At 42.0% G+C, this 25,349-nt stretch overlaps 1 protein-coding gene across 4 annotated transcripts in view; it reads right to left on the reverse strand.

Annotated features, from left to right (window-relative positions):
- Nucleotides 1-16,692: 16,692 nt before the first annotated feature.
- DCLK1 (doublecortin like kinase 1) overlaps nt 16,693-25,349 on the reverse strand; it is a 352,501-nt gene continuing 343,844 nt past the window's right edge. For all 4 annotated transcript variants that reach the window (XM_012465567.3, XM_012465568.3, XM_012465570.3 and 1 more), the window contains one exon: nt 16,693-22,384. In XM_012465567.3, the coding sequence (XP_012320990.1) occupies nt 22,220-22,384 (165 nt within the window). In that variant the 3' untranslated portion in view covers nt 16,693-22,219. The remainder of the gene's footprint in view (nt 22,385-25,349) is intronic.

Below are 25,349 nucleotides of genomic sequence, written 5' to 3' on the forward strand. Positions count from 1 at the left end.
TTCTTCTGGTTATGGACATCCAGTTTTCCCAGCACCATTTATTGAGGAGACTATCCTTACCCAATGTATGTTCTTGGTACCTTTGTCAAAAATGAGTTCACTGTAGTTGTATGCATTTATTTCTGGGTTCTCTGTTCTATTCCATTTGTCTATGTGCCTGCTTTTATGCCAGTGCCATGCTGTTTTGGTTACTAGAGCTCTGTAATATAATTTGACATTAGGTAATGTGATTCTTCCAGTTTTATTCTTTTTGCTCAGGATGGCTTAGGCTGTTTGGGTCTTTTGTGGTTCCATATTAATTTTAGGAGTTTTTTCTTTTCTGTGAAGAATGTTGTTGGTATTTTGACAGAGATTTCACTGAATCTGTAGACTACTTTGGGTATTACAAACATTTTAATAATATTGGTTCTCCAATACATGAACTGAAATATCTTTCCATTTTTTTGTGTCCTCTTCAGTTTCTTGTATCAATGTTTTACAGTTTTTATTGTAGATATCTTTCCCTTCTTTGGTTAAATTTAGTCATTTTTATTTTATTTGTAGCTATTGTAAATGAAATTACTTTCTTGATTCTTTTTTAGATTTTTCACTGTTGGCTTAGAAATGCTACTGATTTTTGTATTTTGATATTGTATCATCCAACTTCTCTGAATTTATCAGTTCTAATAGTTTTATGGCAGAGTCTTTAGGTTTTTCCAAATATAAGATCATATAATCTGCAAACAAGGATAGTTTGACCTCTTTATTTCCAATTTGGATGCCTTTCATTTCTTTCTCATCTGATTGCTCTAGCTAGGACTTCTAGCACTATGTTGAATAACAGTGGTGAAAGGTGGCATCCTAGTCTTGTTCCAGATCTCAGAGAATATGCTTTCAGTTTTTCCTGATTCAGTATGAAACTAGATGTGGTCTCTATTCTGTTCCATTGGTCTATATGTCAGTTCTTGTACCAGTACCATGTTGTTTTGGTTACTGTAGCCTTGTAGTATAGCTTGAAGTCCAGTACTGTGATGCCTACAGCTTTGCTTTTTGCTTAGGATTGTCTTGGCTATTCAGGCTCTTTCTTGGTTCCATTTGAGCTTTAAAATAGTTTTTTTCCTAATTCTGTGAAGCATGTCAATGGTACTTTTATGGGAATAAAATTGAATCTATAAATTACTTTGGGCAGTATGGCCATTTTCATGATATTGATTCTTCCTATCCATGAGCATGGAATGTTTCTCCATTTGTTTATATAAGACTGCACTGCTCCAACCATTGGATCTTCAAAAAACTTGACAAAAACAAGCAATGGGGAAAGGCCTTCTTATTTAAAAAGTGGTGCTAGGAGTGCTATCTAGCCATATGCAGAAAACTGAAACCAGTGTGCAGATTCCTTAAAGAACTAAAAGCAGAACTAACATTTGATCCAGCAATTCCACTACTGGGTATCTACTCAGAGGAAAATAAGTCATTACATGAAAAAGATACTTGCACAAGCATGTTTATAGCAGCACAATTCGCAATTGCAAAAACGTGGAATTAACCCATATGCTCATCAATCAACGAGTGGACAAAGAAACTGTGGTATTATATATAATGGAATACTACTAAGCCATAAAAAGGAATAAATTAATGGCATTTGCAGCAACCTGAATGGGATTGGAGACCATTATTCTAAGTGAAGTAACTCAGGAATGAAAAACCAAACATATGTTCTCACTTATAAGTGGGAGGTAAGCTATGAGAATGTAAAGGCATAAGAATGACACAGTGGACTTTGGGGACTCAAGGGGAAAGGGTGGGAAGGGGATGGGGGATAAATGACTACAAATTGGGTTCAATGTATACTGCTTGGGTGATGGGTGCACCAAAATCTCACAAGTCACCACTAATCACCACTAAAGAACTTACTCAGCTGGACACAGTGGCTCATTCCTGTAATCCTAGCACTTTGGGAGGCCAAGGTGGGTGGATAATTTGAGGTCAGGAGTTCAAAACCAGCCTGGCCAACATGGTGAAACACCATCTCTACTAAAAATACAAAAAACTAGCAGGGCATGGTGGCGGTTGCCTGCACTCAGGAGACTGAGGCAGAAGAATCACTTAAACCTGGGAGGTGGAGGTCATAGCTAGGAGAGATCACACCACTGCACTCCAACCTGGGTGACAGAATGAGACTGTGTCTCAAAAAAAGTAAATAAATTTAAAAAAGAACTTACTCATGCAACCAAACACCTGTTCCCCCAAAACCTATGGAAATAAAAAATGTTAATAAATAAATAAAATATATTCAATATCCCTTCATGATAAAAACTTTCAAAAAACTGGATACAGAAAGAACATACCTGAACACAATAAAGGACATATATGACAGTCTCTAATAATTCTTTGCATTTCTGCTGTATCAGTTGTAATGTCTCCTTTTAGTTTTTTGGGTCTTTTCTCTATTTTTTCTTAGTCTGGCTGGAGGTTTGTCAATTATGTTTAATTTTTTAAAACTCTGACTTTTTGTTTTGTTGATCTTTTGTATCTTTTTGTTTCAACTTCAATTATTTCTGTTCTGATCTTTATTATTTCTTTCCTTGTACTAATTTGGGGTTTGGTTTGTTCTTGCTTTCCTAGCTTTTAGAGATTCCTTCCTTCCTTCCTTCCTTCCTTCCTTCCTTCCTTCCTTTTCCTTCCTTCCTTCCTTCCTTCCTTCCTTCCCTCTCCCTCCCTTCCTCCCTCCCTCCCTCCTTCTCTCCCTTCGAAAGTAACTGGTTTCCTCTTGTGGCATGTTTTAATTTCTTGCTTTTTATTTTTTCAGTATCTGTTTCATTTGATATTACCATGAGGCTTGCAAATAACATCCATTATTTTAACCTAATGATACCTTAACTCTGATTGCAAAAACAAACAAGCAAGCAGAACACTAAGAACTCTAAACTTTAACTTCATCCCACCTGCTTTTTAACTTTTCGCTGTTTCTATTTATATCTTATTATACTGTCCATGTCTTAAAAAGTTGTCATACTTGCTGTTTTTGATAGGTCAGTCTTTTAGTCTTTCTACTAATTATATGAGTAGTTTATACACCACAAATACAGTTAATAACATTCTGTATTTGTGTGTGTACTTACTGTTACCAGCGAGGTTTATATCTTCAGATGATTTCTTTTTGTTCATTAACACCCTTTTCTTTCAGATTGAAGAATTCCGTTTAGCATTTCTTGTGGAACAGGTGTGGTATTGATGAAATCCTAACTTTTGTTTGTCTAGGAAAGTTCTGTCCTTCATGTTTCAAGGATATGTGCACTGATATAATATTGTAGGATAATATAATTTTTGTCTTCAGCACTTTAAATATGTCATGCCACTCTCTTGTGGCCTGTAAGGTTTCCACTGAGAAGTCTACTGCCAGATGTATTTGAGCTCCTTTATATGTTGTTTATTTTCTCTTGCTGCTTTTAGGATCTTTTCTTTATCCTTGACTTTCAGGAGTTTAATCATTAAATGTCTTGAGGTAGTTTCATTTGGGTTAAATCTGACTGGTGTTCTATAAACTTCTTGTACTTAAATATTGATACCTCTCTCTGGTTTGGAAAGTTCTCTGCTATGATCTCTTTGCTTTTTTTCCTCTACCTGATCACTACAAGGTCCTCTTATTCTACATCTATCAGTTATTTTTTGTAGATGACTTAGACTTATATCTCCTCTGGGCTTCAAACTAATGTATCCCTACAGCATCCTTGAGGTCTCTTGGATATTTCAAAATTACCTTAAAAGTAACATGTCAAAAATTAATTTAGCATCTACCTCTACTCCTCCAACTCATCTTATTCCAGACTTCCCTATCTCAGGAAGTGGGAGCATTATCTATGTTCGTGGGCAGGAAAGCTAAAATCAGCTGTGAGCTCTTGTGCTCAAACCTCTTATGTTCAAGTCCTGTTAAGAATAGCTCTTAAATATTCATTTTCTCCATTTCCAGTACCACTACTGAGTTTATCTACTCTCATCTCCCACCTGTACTGCTTTCTATGTCTGTCTTCTTGGCTCCATGCTCTTGTAAACCAAAATATATGTGAGACTAGTCTCAATCAATTTAGAGGTTTATTTTGCCAAGGTTAGGGACATGCTTGTGACACAGCTTCAGGAGGTCCTGACAACATGTGCCCACATGATTGGGCTACAACTGGCCTTTATACATTTTAGAAAGACGTAAGACATCAATCAGTACGTGTAAGATTTACACTGGTTTGGTCTGGAAAGGCAGGACAAATGAAAGCAGGAGCTTCCGCTTCACAGGCGGAGTCAAATATTTTCTGATTGGAAATTGGTTGAGTTATTATCTGAAGACCTGAAATCAATAGGAAGGAAAGTTTGGGTTATGATAAGGGGTTGTAGAGACCAACGTTTATCATGGTGAAGCCATGAAAAGTAGCCTCCAAGTAGCAGGTGAAGCCTCCAAGTAGCAGGCTTCAGAGACAATAGATTGTAAATGTGTTTCTTATCAGAGTTTGTTCTATCAGTCCTCAGGTCTGTGATGATGTTAATGGCAATGAGGTATGTCTAACTCCTCCTTCCCATCATGGTCTGAGCTAGTTTTTTAGGTTAAGTTTGGAACACCCTTGGCTGAGAGGAGAGGTCCATTAGGATTGTTGGGGGGCTGCTAGTTTTATTTTTGGTCTGTACCCTTAACTCTCCAGACTGCAGCCAGCATGATCTTTTTGAAATGGAAATCTGATCACATTACCATCTCCACCTCCTGCTTAAAACCTAACAGTGATGTAGGGACCAGACACTTGTCCCCCTGAAGGTTTGATGAAATTCACTGACATGAGACAGGTTGATAAATAGGAGAAAAAGCATACAGCTTTATTCAAAGTGCATACACAGGAGTCTTCAGAATGAAGACCTGACCCCCAGTGGGATGCAGAAGCTTATATACCATCTTGAGATTACAGAAAGAATGTGAACTCAGAGCATAGCCAAAAACAGGTCATAGTGGTAAATCATATAGTGGCAAGACTGGTTATGGGAAGGGGAGAAGAGGAGGCTTGGCTATCAAAGGCGGCCTTGTTATGTAGATGAAACCTCACAGGTAGCAGCTCTCAGAGAGTACGTATAGTAAATGTTTCTTTTGGATCTTTAGAGGTGTCAGACTCAGTTAATCTGCCCTAGATCTGGACAAGGCCTGGCTGCATTAATGGAGATTCTCTACAGATGCAAACTTCTCCCACAATAGATGGTTTTGCAGTGTCACTTTAGACTACTCTCCCTGTGGCAGCCATCTCAAAATATGTCCAAAAAATATATTTTGGGGTATATTTTGATTTCCTTCAGTAACTTCTGATTACTTACAGGATAAAGGTAAACCACTGCTCAGCCTGTGAGGCCGACCTAGCCTGCCTTACTCTGGTTATCTCACACCATTCTTTCTCCACACTGGCCAGGTGTCAGTCGCTTGGGCTGGCCCCACTCCCTTTCACCGCCAAAGCTTTGTACAAGGTGTCCCCCATAAATTATTTTCTTTCTTCTTTGCCTAGTTAACTCCCAGTCATCCTTCTAATCTCGGCTGAAGGCTCGCCTCCTCTTAGAAGCCTTTCCTGAGCTCCCTTTCTCCATTAAATTCCCCATCACACCCTCTCGTAGTACCCTTATTTCTCCTTTTTGACACTCCTCATAGCTGAACTTTTATTTGTGCCTTTATTTGAATAATGTTTATCTGCCTCTACGTTGCAAACTTCAGAAGGTAGCATGGTTTATTTGATTCTCTATTGCATACTCAGTCCATAGCAAGATGCTTGGTGTATTGTGGGTGCTTCCTTATTGTTAAATGAATGAATGAACAAATGCCATACTAAGACTATGCAACTTATTCCTTGGGCTTCAGTGAAAGACTGTAAGCAGAAAGTAGATTATTTAAATGTAAACAAGAAAGCTCAGTCAACTGTTTTGAGACAGGATGGGCAGAGGTTGGAAAAGGACCAGTTTGACACCTGTCACAATAGTGCAGTTGAGAAAGAATGAGCACCCAGCCAAAGCACTCCCAGTGAGACTGAAGAGCAGAGTGGAAGTGACCAATGTTCAGAAGTCAGGACAGATAGAACACAGTGACTCCGTGAGGTGGTGAAACTGCCTTTGCGAAGATTATAACTGAGCTGATCTAACTGACTCCGTCTGGCTTCTAACCTCCAAGCTGTCCTTGTGCATTCCTGGGCACAGGCTGAACTAACTTTGGGAGGAACCTAGTTTGTGGTTTAATATTGAAACATATATAATAACTCCCTTTCCCAAAACAAGCCCCCTTCCTGGCTGGCAACTAGACTGCTTTTGCAGGACTAACAAATTTGCCACAAGATTAGAAATGATGGTTTAGGAGTCACGCAGCTAGAGGCCACAAAATTCTAAACTTCCTCAATTGCTCCTATGGATAACATCGCTATTGTAAAACCTAAGACTCATGCTTGAGTTATTTTTCAGGCCTTGCACTCAATGGATCAGTTAGTGTCACCAGATTAATAAACTGACTCATCTGATCTTGTGGCCCTCGCCCAGGAATGACTCAGCTCAAGAGGACAGCTTTGACTCCCTACGGTTTCATCTCCAACCCGACCAATCAGCACTCCCCACTTCCCAAACCCCTACCCACCAAATTATCCTTAAAACCCCAAATCCCAGAATTTTCCAGGAGACTGGTTTGAGTAATAATAAAACTCCAGTTTCCAGTACAGCTGGCTCTGCATGAATTAAACGCTCTATTGTAATTGCCTTGTCTTGATAAATCAGTTCCGTCTACACAGCAGGCAAGGAGAACCTGCTGGGAGGTTTACAGTGGCTGCTGGGATGGAGGGAAGTGCACCAAAGAATCCAGAGTATGTGGAGACAGAACAGGTTCGTGGCAAGAGAGAATGTGCTCAGTCTGAGACTTGATGAATTGGAGGTTCCTAGGAGACACGCTGGGGAAGATGTCTAGTGGGCAGTCTTATATTTTCAGCTCTTTTCACAGGTTTATTCTCTGCCTAGTAACAAGGGCTAGGCTTATTCTTCTTTTAACCCTTTTCCCATTTAAAAAAAAATTGTGGCTTCCTGCCAGCACTCATTTAATTTTATAATAAACATGCCCTTTGAGGCTGAAGCAAATTGGACTGATTTTCAACATGAAAATAAAACATAAAAATTGTTCTTGGAGTTATTTCTACACAGAACTGACATCAGAACTGTCTGAATCATCAAAAACATGTATTTTGGAAAACTCAGATTCATCAAATGAATCTTTGGCCAACAATTGTTAGAGAAGGATGTTAACAGCCTGTGTAGAAATGCCGTGTGTTCTAGGATTTGACGTTTTCAGTGATCAAGAATTACTCTATTTTGTAAATAGAAATACCACTACTAGAAACAGAGTGCTATAAAAAGGATGATGTCTTTTGTTTCCAAAGTTGATATACTAGAGAGATGCAAAAATAATAATAAAGTGAGATTTCGTGGCAAAGTTATCTCGCTATAAATTGCTGCAGCCCCAAGTGCTGCTGGTGAGTATTCTCAGGGCAGACCAGAAAAGGGCTAAAAACAAAACGCTTCTTGGAACTGTATTCCTTTACTCCTCTTCTTAACAAACTGTCTTTGAGAGGGCAGACAGCACAGGCTCTGTCTGCATCTGTTTAACTCCTGTTCACTGCTCTACTTCCCGTTCTCTTGGCATCGCTGAAACTGCCTTCAATACGGAACCCAGAAGCCAAATCTAGTGCACCCGAGCGACTGAATACACAAAAGGACAATGTCCAGACCACATATAAAAATAGAACTTTGATCCACAACCTGCAGCAACCTGCTCAGGAAACCAAACCCTTATTTACAAAAACAGTCTAGGAAGCAAGCTTGCTGTATAAGTCAGACTTGCAGGAATCCAGACAGCTATCTTTAGTGACAATCCAGTGAAATAACTTTGATAGCAACTGGCCACAAACAGCCAGGACTAATTAATGACTTAAATGATTGGCAGCTGGCAGACTCCCAATTTTTTTCCCTTGCTCAACTTAGAACCAACCAGAGAAAGCCAAATATGCCCCAACCAGTCATACAGGATGTCCCACTTCCGATTAGCCTGCCTACAGCTTCCTCAGGCCAAAAGTCTCCGATCAGGGTACACCTGAGCCTTCCCTTTTTATACTCTAAGGTGTTCCTGTTCCGCTGCCTGTCTCTGAGTCTCTGCCAAAATGCAAGTGATGGTGGCTGACTCCCTTTCTGCAGCAAACTCAGAAGAAACAGGCTGTGCTTTTCTCACTTTTTGGGTCATATATCAAGAATGACAAGGAAGATGGAGAGAAGTTCTAAAAATGAAAGCTCATATTGAAGAAAGAAAATGAAGGGGTTACAGGTGAAGAGAATTCATACTCTGGAATACAGATGTTAATTATGTACCCAGAATGCAGCCGGAAAGAGAGATTGAGAGAGAGAGAAGAGAGAATGCTTGGTTGGTCTTCATTTATTCCCACAACCCTTTACTTTTTATCAAATCACTCAGCTGCACTTAACACTACTAATCATGCCCTCCTTGAAATTGTCTCTCCTCTCAGCTCCTGAGCCCCCAGTTCTGATCCACTGTCATTTGCATGTATGATGTCTTTGCGTCCTTCAGGGTCTCCTTCTCTGCCAGGGGTGTCCAGGGTTCCTTCCTCAGCCCTCTTCTCTACTCATGCTCATGCCTCCTTGGGTGACGGCATCCACTCTTTCTCAACCATCACTGTTGCGCCCTTTCCCTAAATCACTGTGTCCAGCCCAGACTTGTTCCTACCAACTGTCTCCTTCCCGTGGCTCTACAAGCACCTAAACTCAACATATTCAAAGCCAATTCCCCTACCCCAACACACGCACACACATAAACATGGTGCACCTTTCCCTTCCCGCCTCTGCTGGTCATACCATACCCACCATATCACCCGAGTAAAATAATTAACTTGTACTGATGGATTTGGCTTCTTAAATATTTCCTTGGTGCATTTCCTCTTCTTCATCTCTATTTCCACTGTCCACTTTAGGCTATGACTATCTCTTCCCAAAATATTACAGAAGTCTCCTAACTGGTTTTCAACTCTCCAGGCTTGTCTCCTTTCAAACAACCTTCCCTTCTGTTCAGAGTCATCTTTTCAAAATATCCATCTGAGCGTGTCATGCCTTGCCTACAGCCCACTTCATTATTTAATATACAAGTTCCCACAACGTCCTTATCAGCCATGTTTCCTGTCATACAAGACTTTGAACTTGATGCTCTACACAGATACACCACACTGTTTAGACTCCTGAGGCTGTGCAAATTGTGAGCGTGTCCCTGGGTGGTATCAAAGCACCAATGATATTTATTCTCACTTGCATCTTCATTGGTGACCTGTGGGCTTAGCTTAGAGTCCCTAGAGAATATTTATGGCCAGCTGCTTGATCCCTATGAAAAGATCTCTGTTCAGATGGCTAGCTGCCAGGAGGACCACGTTGGACTGAATTAGCTATGATTTGTGAGCTTCCAAATTCTCTTTGTTGGAAGCCCTAGTTTATACTTGGCTTGCAGGTGTGGCTGAAACCAAATGAAGGACTATCTAGGGCTTCCCAAGAGAAGGGGAATTTCAAACTCTTGTCCGCAGAAGTTTTCATCTTCTGCACAAATGGAGTCCCTGCTTAGACTTACAGATGTGGTCCTTTCCCTCCTGTGACCCCATTGATGTATTCACATCAACAGATAAGGGGCGCAGCAGGCCTCTCTGCTCTCCAGAGGCGGGCAAGAGCCTTCCCAGCAGGCATTTACTGTCAGCCTAACCAGCAGGAAGAAAGAAAGCCAATATCAGAGGGCAACTGGCTGATTGTTAAAGCTGGGCCTCATGTGGGAGAAAGATAATGGTCTGGTGATTTCACACGTAAACATTTTTAAGATGCCGATAGCCAGCAGGCAGCCTTTCACATCAGATATCTGTGAAGGGTATCAGCATTTGGGGGAAGGCTGGGAGACAAGAAACTGCCCCCCTCAACTAGAAAATATCGTAAACTTTTCTTGAAGAAAGGAACGCCTCATTTTCCAAGTGCCAGGTCGTGCCTTTCTGATTTACAGCAGGACTTTGGAGGCTGACTACTCAAATCTAAAGTTACTGCAGCTGCCTCCCTGCTTGTGTGGAATGATGAAGTGGAAGGCAGTAGAGGAGAGTAAATAGAGCTCTAGGAGGCCAGTGCCGGCCGGGAACGAGGTCCCAAGTTACAGCCAACTGTTAAGACTGACACTGTGGGAGAGGGTGATGGTTACGAGGACAGAAGATGGCAGATGCTGAGGACCAGGGAGGCTACCCACAGTGGCCGGCTGGCTGCAGGGTGTGATGATGCTGACTCACACCAACACTCATACACACCTACACACACCCCTACACACTGCTACACAGACACCTACACACATACACACCTACACTCATACATACACACCTGTACACACCTACATACCAACACACATACACAAACACACCTACACACACATCTATACACACATACACATACCTATACATACACAAACCTGCACACATACACGCATATACAACTATACACACACATGCTACACACATACACACCTACAAACTTACCTATACACATACACATCACACACCAATCCATACCACACACACCTACACATGCACACATACACACCTACACTCATTCACACCTATACATACATACATACCCTCCTACACACCTACACATTCCTACACACATACACACCTAAACACACATACACATACCTACACTTATACACACCTATATATACATATACCCCTACACCCCTAACACATGCCTACACACATACACACCTACATACCTACACTCACACACCTATACACACACTCCTACACACCTACACCCCTACACATCTACACACATACATACACACCTGTACACACATATACCCCATACACCTACACACATACCTACACACACATACATACACACCTACATTCACATTACCCATGTATACATACACATCTACACTATACACACATACACACCTACACACCTACACACATACACATCTACACAAACACCTGTACTCATACACACCTATACACACACCCCTACACATGTACACACATACACACACCTATACACATATACACATAGACACCTACACACATATACACATACATACACACCTACACCCATACACACCTACACATACACACCTGTACACACCTACATACCCACACACATATATACCTATACAGACCTACACATATACAAACCTGCACACATACACACCTACATACACATACACACATACACACACACCTCACACACAACTATGCACACCACATACACACACCTACATGCACACACACACATACAAGTGTACTTTCAGGATAACAAAGTAGTATCTCGGCTGGAAACTCTGGCAATGGCACCGTGGGCTGCTGCTGTGCGCTGCCCACACACTTGGAAACACGGGAGCAGCTGAAGTGCGAGGCCTGAGCTCTAGAGCTTCTCTGAGGCATACTTGGGACCTACAGGACAGTCAACAGCAAACAGCCTGCCCGCCAGTTGTGCTCTGACTTCCTCCAGATGGTGTCTGGTCCTCTCACAGGGGCCTGTGGTCTCTCCTGCGAAAATTCACTTAGGGAATGATTCCCAAATCTACAGACTTGAAGAGGCATAAAGGTGGCCAAGGCCAGAGTTTGCCCAGAGGCCAGTTTGCATTTAGGGCTACGTCAAGGAGAGGTCAGGCCATGAGTGGAGAAGCCACATGGATTTCAGGCAGCGGATGTGCCTCTGGGGAGGAGAGTAGGTTAAGGGCAGGTGGTTTACCTGCTGTTTTTGCTAAAACACAGCTGAGTGGAACTAGGTGCTAGGAGGAGGCAGGTGCCAGCAGTTGGGGCCTGGCTTGGCCCAGTGAGACCCTGGCTTCTCTTTTGCCTGGAAAGTTCCTGTCCATGAGAGCAAGCCCTGCTGACAGGTTGGGGACAGAGCTGAGTTGGACAGTCAAAGTGTGACCCATGGGAATGATCACTTAGGCACAAGGGCACCCACTGCCCCCTGGACTCTGGTTTTAGGAGGGGCCATCGAAGCTCTGATCCACTGATCCTGAAGGTAGCTAGGGCCCAGCAGCGAACAGACATCACTCTGGCAGCTGGATCATCCAGGCCCAGGGTTCTTGGCTGTCCCTACCCTTCTGAATGCATCTGTGGCCACTGAGGAGACTCGGGTTACATAAGTGCTCCTTATTTCTCTCTCCTTGCTGGGTATTCATCAGATTTTTTTAGTGCAAACAACATATTGAGAGAGGAACGCTCTGTTGTAAGAACACCTTGAGAGGCGGCGGCAGGATTAAGCCACACATACCTCTCGCAAGATTTTCGCAGAAAAGCATGCTCGAGTGTGGGCATTGCAGAAAAATCCATAAAACCACAAAGCAGGAGAAGTCCTTTGAGCAAATCAGCAGGCAAATATGTTAGGATGAGGCTTCCCTTCCATCCTGAGCAGAATATTTTCAGTTTTCCAATTTAAGAAACCAATGTGAACAGTTACCTTCCTCTATAAGGTAAGTAGAAACAATAAGAGCTTTTCATGAAGAAAAAAAAAAAGAAAAAGAAAAAAAAGGCTTGCTCGTTATTAAAAAATGGAACATCTGAGACATTCAGAACAGAGGAGACCATGTCAAGAGAAGAAATTGCAAACGTCTGAGTTGGATTGGGCCTTGATTTACTTGTTGAAAATGAAAGGATATTTCACATTCTGAACGATGAGCCAGCTGCTCTGACAAGTTCACTGCTTAATCGGAGGAATCCAGCAAATTAATAGGTAATTCTGCTGGAATAGCAAAACCTCTCTCAGGTGGACCATAAATTATCGCCCTGCTGTAAGGGAAAGGTGACAATTTGGATTTGTCCAGGAAGAAGGAGGGAGAGAAATATTTTCAGGGTCAGTGGATTTCTCTATCCTCTCTGTCTCTCTCTTTTCCCAGAACAACATGGGAGAGAACGAGGTTTTCCCCGTGAGTGGTGAGCTGATAAGCTTTGTGAGCGAGAGGTTCTATGCATTAGGAAAGAATTAACCCATGGCTAACTCCTTTGTTTGCAAAAGGAGGTGGCTGTCTGCTATTGCTGAGAAGGAGCAATTGGAATCCACAGTATTTCAGAAGCGCCTGGGGTCTCTCATGCTCCCTCCAGAGCCATCCTCCCTGCCTATCTTCCTCCTTAGCCAGCCCTGGGACCTGGCATCTGCATTGTTTCATTTTTACAGCTGCCTACCCCATCCCGAGCACATTCACACAGCCAGAAGATGAGCCAGTTAGTTCCCTGAGCTCCACCCTGACCTCACTGGGGCTGACCTGAAGCCTCCATCTCGCCGACTCTGAGCGCCTGTGTGTTCTTTAAGCATGTGTTTGTGCTGATTGTTCCCATGACTTGGGACGTCTTCCTCCTGGTCTCTTGGCTAATTCCTACTTATCTCTTAGGCCCTTTCTCAGGGACACTTTCTTCAGAAAGCCTCTGATTGCCCACGGCAGTTAGATGACCTTCCAAAGCCAGCCCACCGTGTCTGTCTTGTGCCTTCCTCCGTCACACCCCTGGTCATGCAGGATGGCAACTATCTACTTCTTTCCCACACAGGCCTGTGGAGTGTGGGAGAGGCAGTGGTTAGGGCTTTCATTGTGTGGCCTCAGATCCAGCAAAGGGACAGGGGCATATGACAGGCACTTGCTGGAGGTGGGAGCAGATGACTCGCCTACCTGACAGGTGGTGGGGAGGGTGTGGAGGAGGGCTTCACCAGGCTGAAATTCCTTTTAGTAGTAGAGGCTCAGGGCATGTCCTTCCAGGTGGTGGAGAATAGGTTCTCCAAGAGGATTTTGAAAGTCCCGGAAAGAGTGGACAATGACGTGTGAGAATTAGAAGATTCTTGGGAAAGCCTCCACCTCCTGCTTCCAACAAGAATGCATGGATGGAGCCATTGATGACATCTTATTATCACTCACCCTGTCACAGGGGGAGGGTGCGCCCGGATGGAAAATGTGGAGGAGACCAAGACCTATGCCAGACTCACACCAAAGTGTGTTCCACGATTCCCACACTGCATCTCCCAGGACTGGTTCTGAGGAACACACTTTGGGAGACATTGATATTTCCCTTCCTTTTAAACTTTCCAGATGATACTCCAGTTTTAAGACTGTGTAGCCAGGTGCAGTGGTGCATGTCTGTAGTCCTCGTTACTAGGGAGGCTGAGGTGGGAGGATTGCTTGAGCCCAAGAGTTCTGGCCTGTAGTGCGCCATGCGATCGTGTCCGCACTAAGTTCGGCATCAATATGGTGACCTCCCGGGAGCAGGGGACCACCAGGTTGCCTAAGGAGGGGTGAACTGGCCCAGGTGGGAAATGGAGCAGGTCAAAACTCCTGTGCTGAGCAGTAGTGCAGTAGTGAGATCCTGCCTGTGAATAGCCACTGCACTCCAGCCTGGGCAACAGGGTGAGACCCCGTTTCTAAAAAAAAAAAAAAAAAAAAAACCATGGAAACTATCTCTTCAGCCTTTATTTCTTCTTTTCCTCCTTTGTTCCCCTCCTCCCTCCCTCCTTTCCTTCTCTCTTCCCCCTCCCTCCTTCCCTCCCTCTTTCTTTCTTTCCCTTCCTCCCTCTCTTCTGTCTTCCTTCTTTCTTTCTCTCTCCCTCCCTCCTTTTTCCTTTTTCTTTCTTCCTTCTTTCTTTCTTTCCCCTCCCTCCCTCCCTTCCTTCCCTTCTTTCTTTTTCTTCTCTCTTTTTCCTTCTAGGGGTTTACTAAGGGTGACATTTGGATTGTTGTAATAGAGTGGGCCACAAGTGTATTTGCATGTGACTGATGGCTGGCTTGCAAGCAGCCTGCACGGTCTCCACATGCTGAGAGCCAGTCTCGGGCTGGTAGTGATGCTGTGCCCCTGACAAACTGGTGTTCCGCCATCTGTGAGTGATAAATCAGTCACCTCGCCCCGTGAACATCCAGGGTAAAATACTTCTCACTAGATGGAAATTCTTAAGAACAGGAATTGTGGCTTATCTCAGCCTCCACAATGCATCACCCACTGTAGGTCCTTGCTAACACTTGCTGAGTTAATAGACATAGTGCAATATTAGTGCACGACAAGAGGTAAAATCTCATAGTAATTAGAGACAGCAAAGAGGACTCGGGAAAGCCTTCCAGCTCAGAGCCCAGGAGTCAAGCCAAGAGTACCATGGGGTGCATGTACCATTGAGCAGGCAGATGGTAGACACATCCTCGAGTTAGAGGCTGGAAGTTGCCATACATGCAAGGTCTTGCTACATGTGGGTGTGTACATCAGCTGAACCCTGGACTAAGCATCTCAGAATAAATGGCAAACCTTCCAGCTTGAGATATATTTTCTTGTCTTTAAAGTCTTCTGATCCATAGTGAAAATAAACATGGAGAGCTAAGTTTCTCTTTTCTAAGCTCAAATGAAGTGCCTTCCATGTTGTTGGCACTCACTCAAGAAACATTTAAATGAATGATTTGGAAGTGCAGGCAAGCTGGCTGGGACATCTGTCACCGTGCTGATGGCCAGCATGGATTTGGTCGGTCCAGCTGGCTGGGTGTGGCTCCTCGTCTTCCCCTGGTGCTCCTCCTGGAGCTTGTGGGGAGCAGGCTACCTTCAAAGGAAGAGCACAGCTTTTCTTCCCTTTAGGAGATGTTATAAGAATGTTTCCAGGATGCTCCTAGACCTGTTTTGTGTTTGTTACCCAGTTACTTCCATTTCCAGGACTGCCTTCCCCGTACCTAATGAGTGCCACCTTGCCCACTACCCATCCAAATGGCCAGGGGTTGTGGAGGGCCCTTCCTTCTCAATTCCCATTGGCAGTTTTATCATCTCCAATTCCAAACTTGTGCTTGAGGCTTTCACACCAAGGCCCAGGTTTTCGATGGCAGGTTTTTGGCAGAGCTGCCAGCCTCGTAAAACAAGGTAATGGTCTTTAGGAAGCAATCACTTTAGCTATTGTTTCTCGGCAGTTGCTGGAGAATCTAGAAAGGACCCAGTGACTTCAGGACAGTACGGCCAAAGGGAAGACAGCAGCTGCAGCAGCAGCCTGTGGATGGGAGGGAAGGTGACTGCTGATTTCACAAGCACTCAGAGATATTCTGGCACCTTCATAGGATACCAGGGGACCTGCAGTCACTGTTGCTGGCTGACTTTTCAATCTCCGAGCATTGAAAAGCTCAATAGGAAAGAACTTAAATCCATTGTAGAGTTTTGCAGTTTTCTGTAAGGTCAATATTACGCATGGAATGCCTAATGGGAAATTGCTATAAAAATGGCAGCTAATTACAGGTTAGTGGATAAAACAACACTCTTCTCTGGAGAGCTCGTGCACATAGGTTGAAGGATAAAATAAGGCTGAACGGTATTTGATTTATTTGTGTTTATCCAAGTCAGTGGCCCAGGAAGGAAGGTAATATATGAAAAGGGACATTTTTGGAATAGCTGTTTTTTGAATTATGCTCATGAAATACACACTGTGCTATGGAGGACATGTGGGAAAGCTACACTCTGACCGCATGACTAATTTTTAAAGCCTCGCACAGAGAGAATTCCCCCTAAGAACACAGCTGGGCTATTCCTTCGTGGACTGAATGTGTCAATTATGAATTGTACGAAAATGAAATTTTACTCCAATATGGCAAAACGAACTGAGGAGGGCACCCTGCAGCTAGGGTATTATGTGGTAGTTCATACACCAAGTACTATTATTTTATTAACTTTAAGAACATGTTTTACATATAAACAGGCAACATCAAAAAAGCTCAGTTGATAAATGAACATAATATATCACAGATGATCTCATTCCACATTAACCTACATGTATTCGCTTAAACTGAAGGATTAGGGGGAAAAATTGGATCTCATTCCACCTTTAGTTAAGGACACAAATTGTTTGAAAGTTATTTCACTAGGATTCTGAAAATCAAAGATTAACCTATGCCATCTGATCCATGCAGCAAGTGATAAATTCAGTATTTTCAAAGGAAACATTGAAATTTTTTCTTGTGTCAAATTGAAACCTTTCAGAAACTTGTTTAAATGCATCAAGTTCCTACCCACCTTTTTAGTATGTATGAGCAAAATACTATTTAATTTCACACCCAACTAATCCTTTAATAATTTTCTTTCAGTCAGATTGAAAAAGGCTAGTATTAATTTCCTAATAAAAATTTTTTACAAAGTTATTGAGGATATTACTATAACCTTGGACCGGTTTCAATTTCTTTTTATTTTTTCTGAGAATACACCAAAGATTAATGTCAATGGCAAGTGAGAAATTGTCCCTAGAGAACTATTCAAGGACTTTTTCTTACTACATTTGATTGGACTGGAATGAACGGACATTATAGCATCTTTATCATCACCTTAAAATTCTATTTTCTCTTAGAGCGACAGCGAAGACTTTAGAACTATTACTTACTTTAAATTAATAAAGTATATCACAGACAAAAATATACAGTTTTACATTAAAGCAACATTAAGGGTCTCAATTTTTTTGAACAAAAACAAATACTGAAGAAATTTAGAGGTATGCTTAATTTTAGAGGGTGCTCTTCCTTTAGGGAAAAAAAGAAAATAGATCTCTTGTTCGTTTTATGGGCAAGATATGGTAAACTTCCTGATCAAAGCACATGCCAGTTAGAAGCTTGATCACAGAAATGATGCTCGGTGTTGAAACTCAACAAAAAACAAACAAACAAAAAACCCCACGCTAACCAGAGGCATTTTAAGCCTGTACATTGAATTTCCTGTTTCCCACCAGTTTACGACCCTTAATGTTACTGGATGAATGGTTGCATATTTGAGATGATTAAAAATAAAAGACTGGCTTAAAAGCACCTCCTTCTCTAGTATGTAATTACATACAAACTAAAGATTCCTTCTGACAGTCCTAGGAACCCCATTTGTTATTGTTTCATATATAAGCACCATTGAACCAATTTTTAAAGCACATTTGCAGTTATCAAATGTTCAGTGTGTCCTCAAGTTTCATTGATTTGTTTGCCTTCAAGAAAGAAAAGAGTAAAGTGTGTTATTTTTCTCTTGCTTCTTATCATATCTGAATTGTCAAAAATGTTAATTTTGGAAGTGCTTTTAATCACTATTTTTCCCAACAGACTAAAATGGCTCCATGAAATTTGACAATTAAGTAAGGAAATCTCTATCCCCCAAAGAAGCACATATCTGACCCTCTAAACTGCATGCAAAGTAAGGGTCTGTGTGAGAGTATTTTTCCCAAACTCCTAATGGAAATGGCAGATAATATGTAGAGAAAACTGAGTTTTGAACTGACCAGCTTCAAGTCTTTTAAAATCTTTGGGCAAAAAATAAATAACGTGTAGCAGTTTAAAAAATTATCGACTTATAAATTACAGAAAAGATATGTTATCTATAATATATGCCAGGTGACCCATTAAATTTAAAAAATGCATCTGAATAAGTAACTACGTTAAAACTACCATCTTGGATCTTGGTGCCTTCCAAAATTCTGAAATCGCTGTTAAGGAGAGGCCATACCAGATTTTTTGTTGTTCTTTTCTCCAGAGAATGGGGAAGAAGTTGGAAAGAGAAGGAAGTAAACCTTCACTCTTAGGTACAGGCCCTGTACAGCAAACTTCAGCCTGGGGCACATTTTTATGGTCAAATTAAAAACCTTTGAGAATAGGAGTTTATCATAGAAATGCTGACGGATTTTTACCCAGAGGAGGGCTAGGAGCAACACAGTAATATTAAGAAAGCTCTCCCTCAGCACGATTGAGCTTCAGCACGAGGGATAGAGTTGTCTAATGGACGCCCTTGGCCAGTAAACAACTGTGATTTAATGTGCTTGAGACCTGGTCATATGGGAGCTCTGTGACCCTCTAAGCCAAATTTTCTTTTCCTTTTGTTTTCAACTGAAATATGCCTCAAAGGGTAAAGGATTGCAATTTTAGCCTTCATTCATGGATATATTGCCTCCTTTCAACAATATCTGACAGGCCTGTTAACCGCCACCCATGGGGAGCAGGTTGCAGGAAGGTCTCATTGAACACAAAACACCAAGTGTTTTCAGTAGTTTATTCACATTTTTTTCTGCTTATTTTTAATATGCACCACGTGTAAGTTAGATGAGGGCTACGGTAAAAACATTTTTGATGACTGAAATCTTACTTTTCCTTCTAACGATCTGGAGCAAATCACATATTCATTGATTATGACGAATAAAATGATTTCTGCTACAATGTGGAGAAAAAATGTGTTCATTAATATGAACACATGTCTACAGAGATGATTTACACGATGCAAGTAATGAAAGAGTTCTTCCTTAACTAGTCTACTATCAAACTGAAAAGATGAATCTTAAAATTCCTTTGAAAATGCCATATGGTTGGTCTTGTGTCAGTAAAAGAAAGACAGTCCCCATCACCAGGCCACGACCATAAGAGAGCTATATTAAATACTTGGGAGAAAAATATGGAAATACTTGTGGTGATGATTAAATTGATAATTACATAGATACACTGCCATAATGGTATGTATTTGTTCTATGATAAGTGAAATCAAAAATAAGATCAATTTGGTTATAGAAATTCCTTAAAGAACACCACCACTTAATTATTTCAAACTTGAACTATCCCAAGAATGTCGAGACAAAAATTAGAAAGCACTGGCTAAAAGCAAAGCAATCTGGATACGCCAATGTCGTCAGCATGCCTTGTGCTTGTCTGTTAACCCTCTGAGTACATCTCTGACATTCAGGATCTTGGTAGCTTAATGTTGGAAAGATTGCATTCCACCTGATTACTCAAGGTTTCTACTTGACTGGTCACATTCCACTGTTTATTCAGCATAGATCACTCAAATTCTACAGTGATGTGCTGGGATCCCCATGCTGAATGGGCCCTGCATTCTTCCGAGCTGCCCTTCCACAGTGCACTGAGAAACACTCCCCAGCTTCACACAGTCCAGAGTCCCCCCAGGTGTGGATGGGAAAAGGCCTGAGCCATGAGCTGCAGGTTCAGTACACTAGACATTGTAGCAATATGGTTAATGCCCACAGAAAATGCAGTAATTCAGAGAAAAGAAAGGAAAATGACAGTCCACTGCAGGTAGGTCTCTGCCCATTGCATTCTTCATACTTTTAGAGTTGAGGCCAGGATGTAGAGCTACTCCTTAGCCTTGGAATAGTGCTTTGCTTTATATTTCTAGAGAAAGCAGTAATTTCCGACTAGTTCAGTGTTCCTCACTAATGTGGATTCTACCTACACACCAACACTCTTTCTGGTGTTCTGTGCCCCCCACCCCCACCTCCCCGCAAAAAACAACTCAACTAATTTACTGATTTATGCTACTTTGTGATTTTGTGAGTTATCACTTCTGGATGCTCTAAAAGGGAGAAAAAGAAACCTCAATAAGTAATATGCTGTTTACATGTCAGGACAACACAGACCACAGAGATGAACCTAAATGTAAAAGAGCAAAACATTTTGGAGATGGTGTTGCAAAGTAATGACATGTGATTTAAAAATCCATATGAATGTAGACCATAGTTTCAGGGCTGAAGAGAAAAATGCAGCAAGGTGAATGTGCATTTGAAAATAAAGGACTATAGAAACGTTGTTCACAAACTTTAAGACTCTCAGATATTAAAGTATATTCAAAACAGAGAACATAGGTATACTGCTTAGCCACCCAGATGCACATTTCATGAGATATCACTCCCTGGTTGTCTTGTGGATTCCAGAGCCGAGCAAACCACACCTGAGTTGGTCACCTGCCTCTAAGACACCCCAGGAGAATCCTCTCTGAGCCCTGCAGTGATGCACAGAAGCTGTGAGCCCTCATGCTAAAATGGAATCTGTTCTAGAAGAAACTCAGGCCTGGCGACACCATGCTAGGGAGATAGATTTGGTACCAGGAGTGAAAATACAGGTCTCACACAGGACTTGGCCCACAGACAGAAAAACACTATGACATTCTGGACGGATAAAGATAGTATTTTAAAAAGTCATTTTAGGGGATGGAGGTTTTATCCTCAAGGGTATCATCTAGGTCCTTCATCCTGCTCTTCCTGGGAGACTACATAGGTAACCTAAAGGTGTACATGGAATTGTCTTACCAGTGGTTTCTTCACTGAAAACTTATTTTTCGAACATTCTGGATTGTGTTCCCAGTGTGCTTTCTCCTCAGCCATCTTGCAAAGCACTTGCCTCCAGTTCCCTTGTGCCCCATCTCTCCTATGTGTGGATTTCATACTAGATGTAGATTGCACAGCGATGACCACAGTGCATGGAAAAGCAGGTGAGAAAAAGCACGGGATCTTATTCCCTCTTTCTGTTTGAAATTCCAGCCCTGTAGAGCACCGGGCAATTTATTGCTCTTTTCCACCAGTTGTTTCTTTCCTGTAGATGTCTGAAACTGTGTAGAGAGACCCTCACTCACCAAGCACAAGACAAGCTATGGTGACTCCCTGAGAGTCTGCGCTGGTGCCAGCAGCAGCTGATATGGAAGCAGCATTTCTGGGGCATCGTCAGTACATCTTCATGTGGAGATAATTTGGGGGGCACCATCTATTTCCTGGGTCAAGTTCTTTGCCACAAACCCAATTCCCTCCACTTCCGATGCAGAACTCACTGCAACTGACAGTCACATCTCTAATGAAAAAAAAATCAGTTTCTTAACAGGATTGTGAAGAAGAAAGAGTCGTGCATGTGTCGAAGTTATAAACTTGCCACGTTCTAAACCCACAGAAAAGGACAAACAAGACATCATTCTAAATGTCCTTCTTTCCTGGACATTTCAGCATCTAACACCACCCCTAGATCTGCAGTAAAATCAAGAAACATCTGTGTATACATCCAAAGGCCTGAAAAATTCCCCAACAAGAGTTCTCGATAAAATTCAATGCACTCAGAGGGTTAACAAGTGCTATATTACATACTGCAGATCCTAGCTTGACTGATGAAAACATTCATTGCTTCTAAGTTTTAAAAAAAAAATTGCAAATTGGCCTTAACCCTTTGAGGACTCTATTAGCAGCAAATAACCATCTTCACAAACACCACGTGTCATCTCATTCAGTAAAGGGAAACCGTTACAAAGATACCTGAAAACACTTTCAGTTCTGCCATTCAAGCATTGAGCGCTAGATAGATCAGATGAAACTGTTTTACACAAATTTTGGGGAAAAAAATCTCAGAGTCTCAAAGGGTTAAGCTAGGACTTTGAGTAAAAGGGTCTTATTAAAAGGGCGAGTTGGGGGAGCGAACAGTCTCGGAGGAGCTTGGGGAGTAGTCTTCCGATTCCGAGTTGAGTTCGGGAGGAGCTGGCTGCGCCTTGTACCGGCTCCTCACATCCTGGTTGCGTCTTCGTCGGAAAACCTGCCTCTCCTTATCAAGAGCGGTGGTCTAGCAGGGGCATAAAATGAGAAAGAGGACAATTAGGGCGAGGGAAACGGCAAAACAGACTCTTTCTAGAACTATCTTAGGTCAGAAAAAATACACTGGCCAAGTTCACCTGTCCATCATGGTTCATTTTTTGTTGACAGTCACCACTCTCAGGGAGTCCTCTGCTCCCCACAAATCCAAGTCTTTTGGCGACCTGGTCATGACATCTACAGACACAGGCAGGATGGATGGTGTACTGGGTTTGACCCATCTCAGGCCCTCCCCAGACTTTTGCTAGCTCCACATTTATTTACCCTTGGTGGCTCCTAGGCTAGCCATTGGACACCCCCACCTTCTCTGTAAAGGGGTGCCTGCATCCTGTGCGTAAAAACACTCCCTGGGCAACTTGAATCAACATGCAGCTCAGGGTAGCTGCATAATACAGATAAAGGGTGATGAAATTGACAGTCAGACATAGAAATGGAGCCACTGCTCATCCTGTTCTTTTAGCCCCTCCTCACTCTAAATGATCTTATTATCTGTTGATGAGGGAGTGTGGCTGAATCTCTGGGAAGGATTGGTTTAATTTTAATGAAGCCAATGCCTGAAATTGAACACTGCTTTGAATGCAATTAAACCAAGTGGAAACCTTCCCATGTCACTTTTACAAAGTTCATTTTCATCATAGTATATGGTAATTTATGAAACTGAGATTCAGTTTCGTAGGTATTCCAACTCCCAGTCTCTATGCCTCAATTTCCTGAGGAGACCTCCGATGATTCCCGGATGTGCTATCTGCCTGTAGCTCAGGAAGTTATTATGACATCAGAATGGGGGACAGCATGACTTCATCACAGATTTAATGGGTGTGGGGGGAAATTGGATCATTACAGAGAAACCCTACACAGAAAGCAGAAGAGTAGGTATGAGGTCTGAAGAAAAATACAGAACACATATGAAAGTTGAAGGCGTTCTTGTTTGAAAATCCCTCTTTAAAAGGATGTAGCCTGGAGGTTATTCTGCTTTTAAGAGATTACTTTTCCTCTACAGGGATATATGCCACCATTTTTCCTCTTGAAAATTTACTGTTAGCTCCTTCAAAGAACAGAGATAAATTTATAGCCAGCCTGGTTCTGAGAACAAAGTGAAAACTAAGCCCCTCATACAGTATAGCATTAGGGCAATCTTAGATCTAAAATAGGCCAAAGTTCCAAAATGAAGTAATAAAGAGAGAAAGAGAGGCAGTGTGTAGAACCAGTACAGTAAATGGCTTTGTTAGGCTGAACTGCTCTACTTTAAAAACTCTCCACACACTGAATGAACAGTTATAAACCAACGAGGAAGATAAACCTCAATAATTCACTTCTTGCCTCACTAGATAGTTAATACAATGATTCAGTAACTGGTCTGTTGAAACATCTACCTTTGATTCTTCTACTTGTTGAATTTTTAAGTATCCTCATATAGGTCTTAATCTTATACCAACTGATTTTATGATATTTTCAGTATCATAAACCAAAATTCCTAACTTTATTTAAAACATTGTAAAGTTACAACACATGGTATTTTGCTTTCAAAGCAAACTGAAATGTTCTGTTTGTGTAGAGTTGAATGTTTGTAAAAAAACAGATGTCTATTTAGTCTGCCTTACATAAAAAGCATTTTGTAGTTAATCCAAGAGTAACATAAACTCCTCCCGGTCATAAAAAATCTTTCTATTTCTACCTCCCTGAGAAAGAGAAAAGTCATTGGCATTGGAATGAACTCTGACTCGTGAGCAGAGGCAGTCAGATGTGGGGAAGAAAAGCACATCACGTCTGCGGTCAGGGATTTGGCGTCCCACTCTGTCCATTGCTGACCATTCACCCAGCTGTCTCATCTTTTAAATAAGGAGCACCTTTCCATTCTCACAGAGTTGTTGTAGGTAGAAATGGATGTGCCAATGCTTTCTAAACAGCCAAGACTCCCAGAAATGTAACATGTTCTTTTCTTTACAATTCTATGTGAGACATCATTTTAAAATTAAGTGACTGCAGGTCACAGAAAAGCAATGTGCACAAAGCCCACATTAAAATTTAACTCAGTACTTTCCCTCCTTCCTTCACTTTCACTGGCACCTTCTTGATATTTACCTCTTTTTCCCATTATCCACTCAATACTTCACACTTTCGGCTGCAGCCACTGAAACATACCATTCCCTCAAAAATACTGTGATTCAGTTTATGCAGAAGCTGGTGGCACTTAATGCTGAGCCCATGCTTGGATGGCCCCCTCACCCTCATTTTCATTTCTGCAAATCCTTATAAGCACAATCCTATTCTCTTCCTTACTTGTCCTGCCTCAAAAGCCCTTGCCCTGTCCCTGTTGAAGCAGTCAGTTCTGGCCACTCCTACAGATTTCCCTAGTCAGCAGCTTTCTAAAGGTTCACCTTTGTAGATAAGGCCTCACGCACAAATGCTCCTGAGCTTTCAGTTGCATGGATCCCCAGGATCCTCATGACACTCATTCTTGGAAGCGTATCATGGTCATGGTCATGTGTCATGGAATAAGTGGTTCAAGGTGGTTTCTATTGGATTTCCAGACTCTTAGAGTTGAATGAGGATTAATAACACATTTTTGTCCAATGATCTGTCTTTAGGCAGGGAAACTGAGGCCCAGGCATGTGAAGAGATTTGCCCATATGCATTGCTAACTAGGAAGAGAACTCAATCTTCTCTTGTGCAAAGCCCAAGCAGTTTCTGCCCATTTACTCTGAAGTTTATTGAAACAATAAATTTAAAGTCACTGCACTCCCGGCAGCTCCTCCCTTCTCTGTTCCCAGCCAGCATGAGCTAGGGAGAAGACACTGGTCACAGGTAGCATCAAAGGCCAAATACAGTGGTTTCTCCACACTGATGATCAGAGAAACTTCTCTTAGGAGAAGCAGGTGGGATCCACCACATACACAATCCTGTGTACACATTCTGAATTTTGAGGCTTGTAAACT

Source organism: Aotus nancymaae, unplaced genomic scaffold (genome assembly GCF_030222135.1).
Source record: "Aotus nancymaae isolate 86718 unplaced genomic scaffold, 86718_ANA_hifiasm-v0.15.2.pri h1tg000043l, whole genome shotgun sequence".
Lineage (NCBI taxonomy): Eukaryota > Metazoa > Chordata > Mammalia > Primates > Aotidae > Aotus > Aotus nancymaae.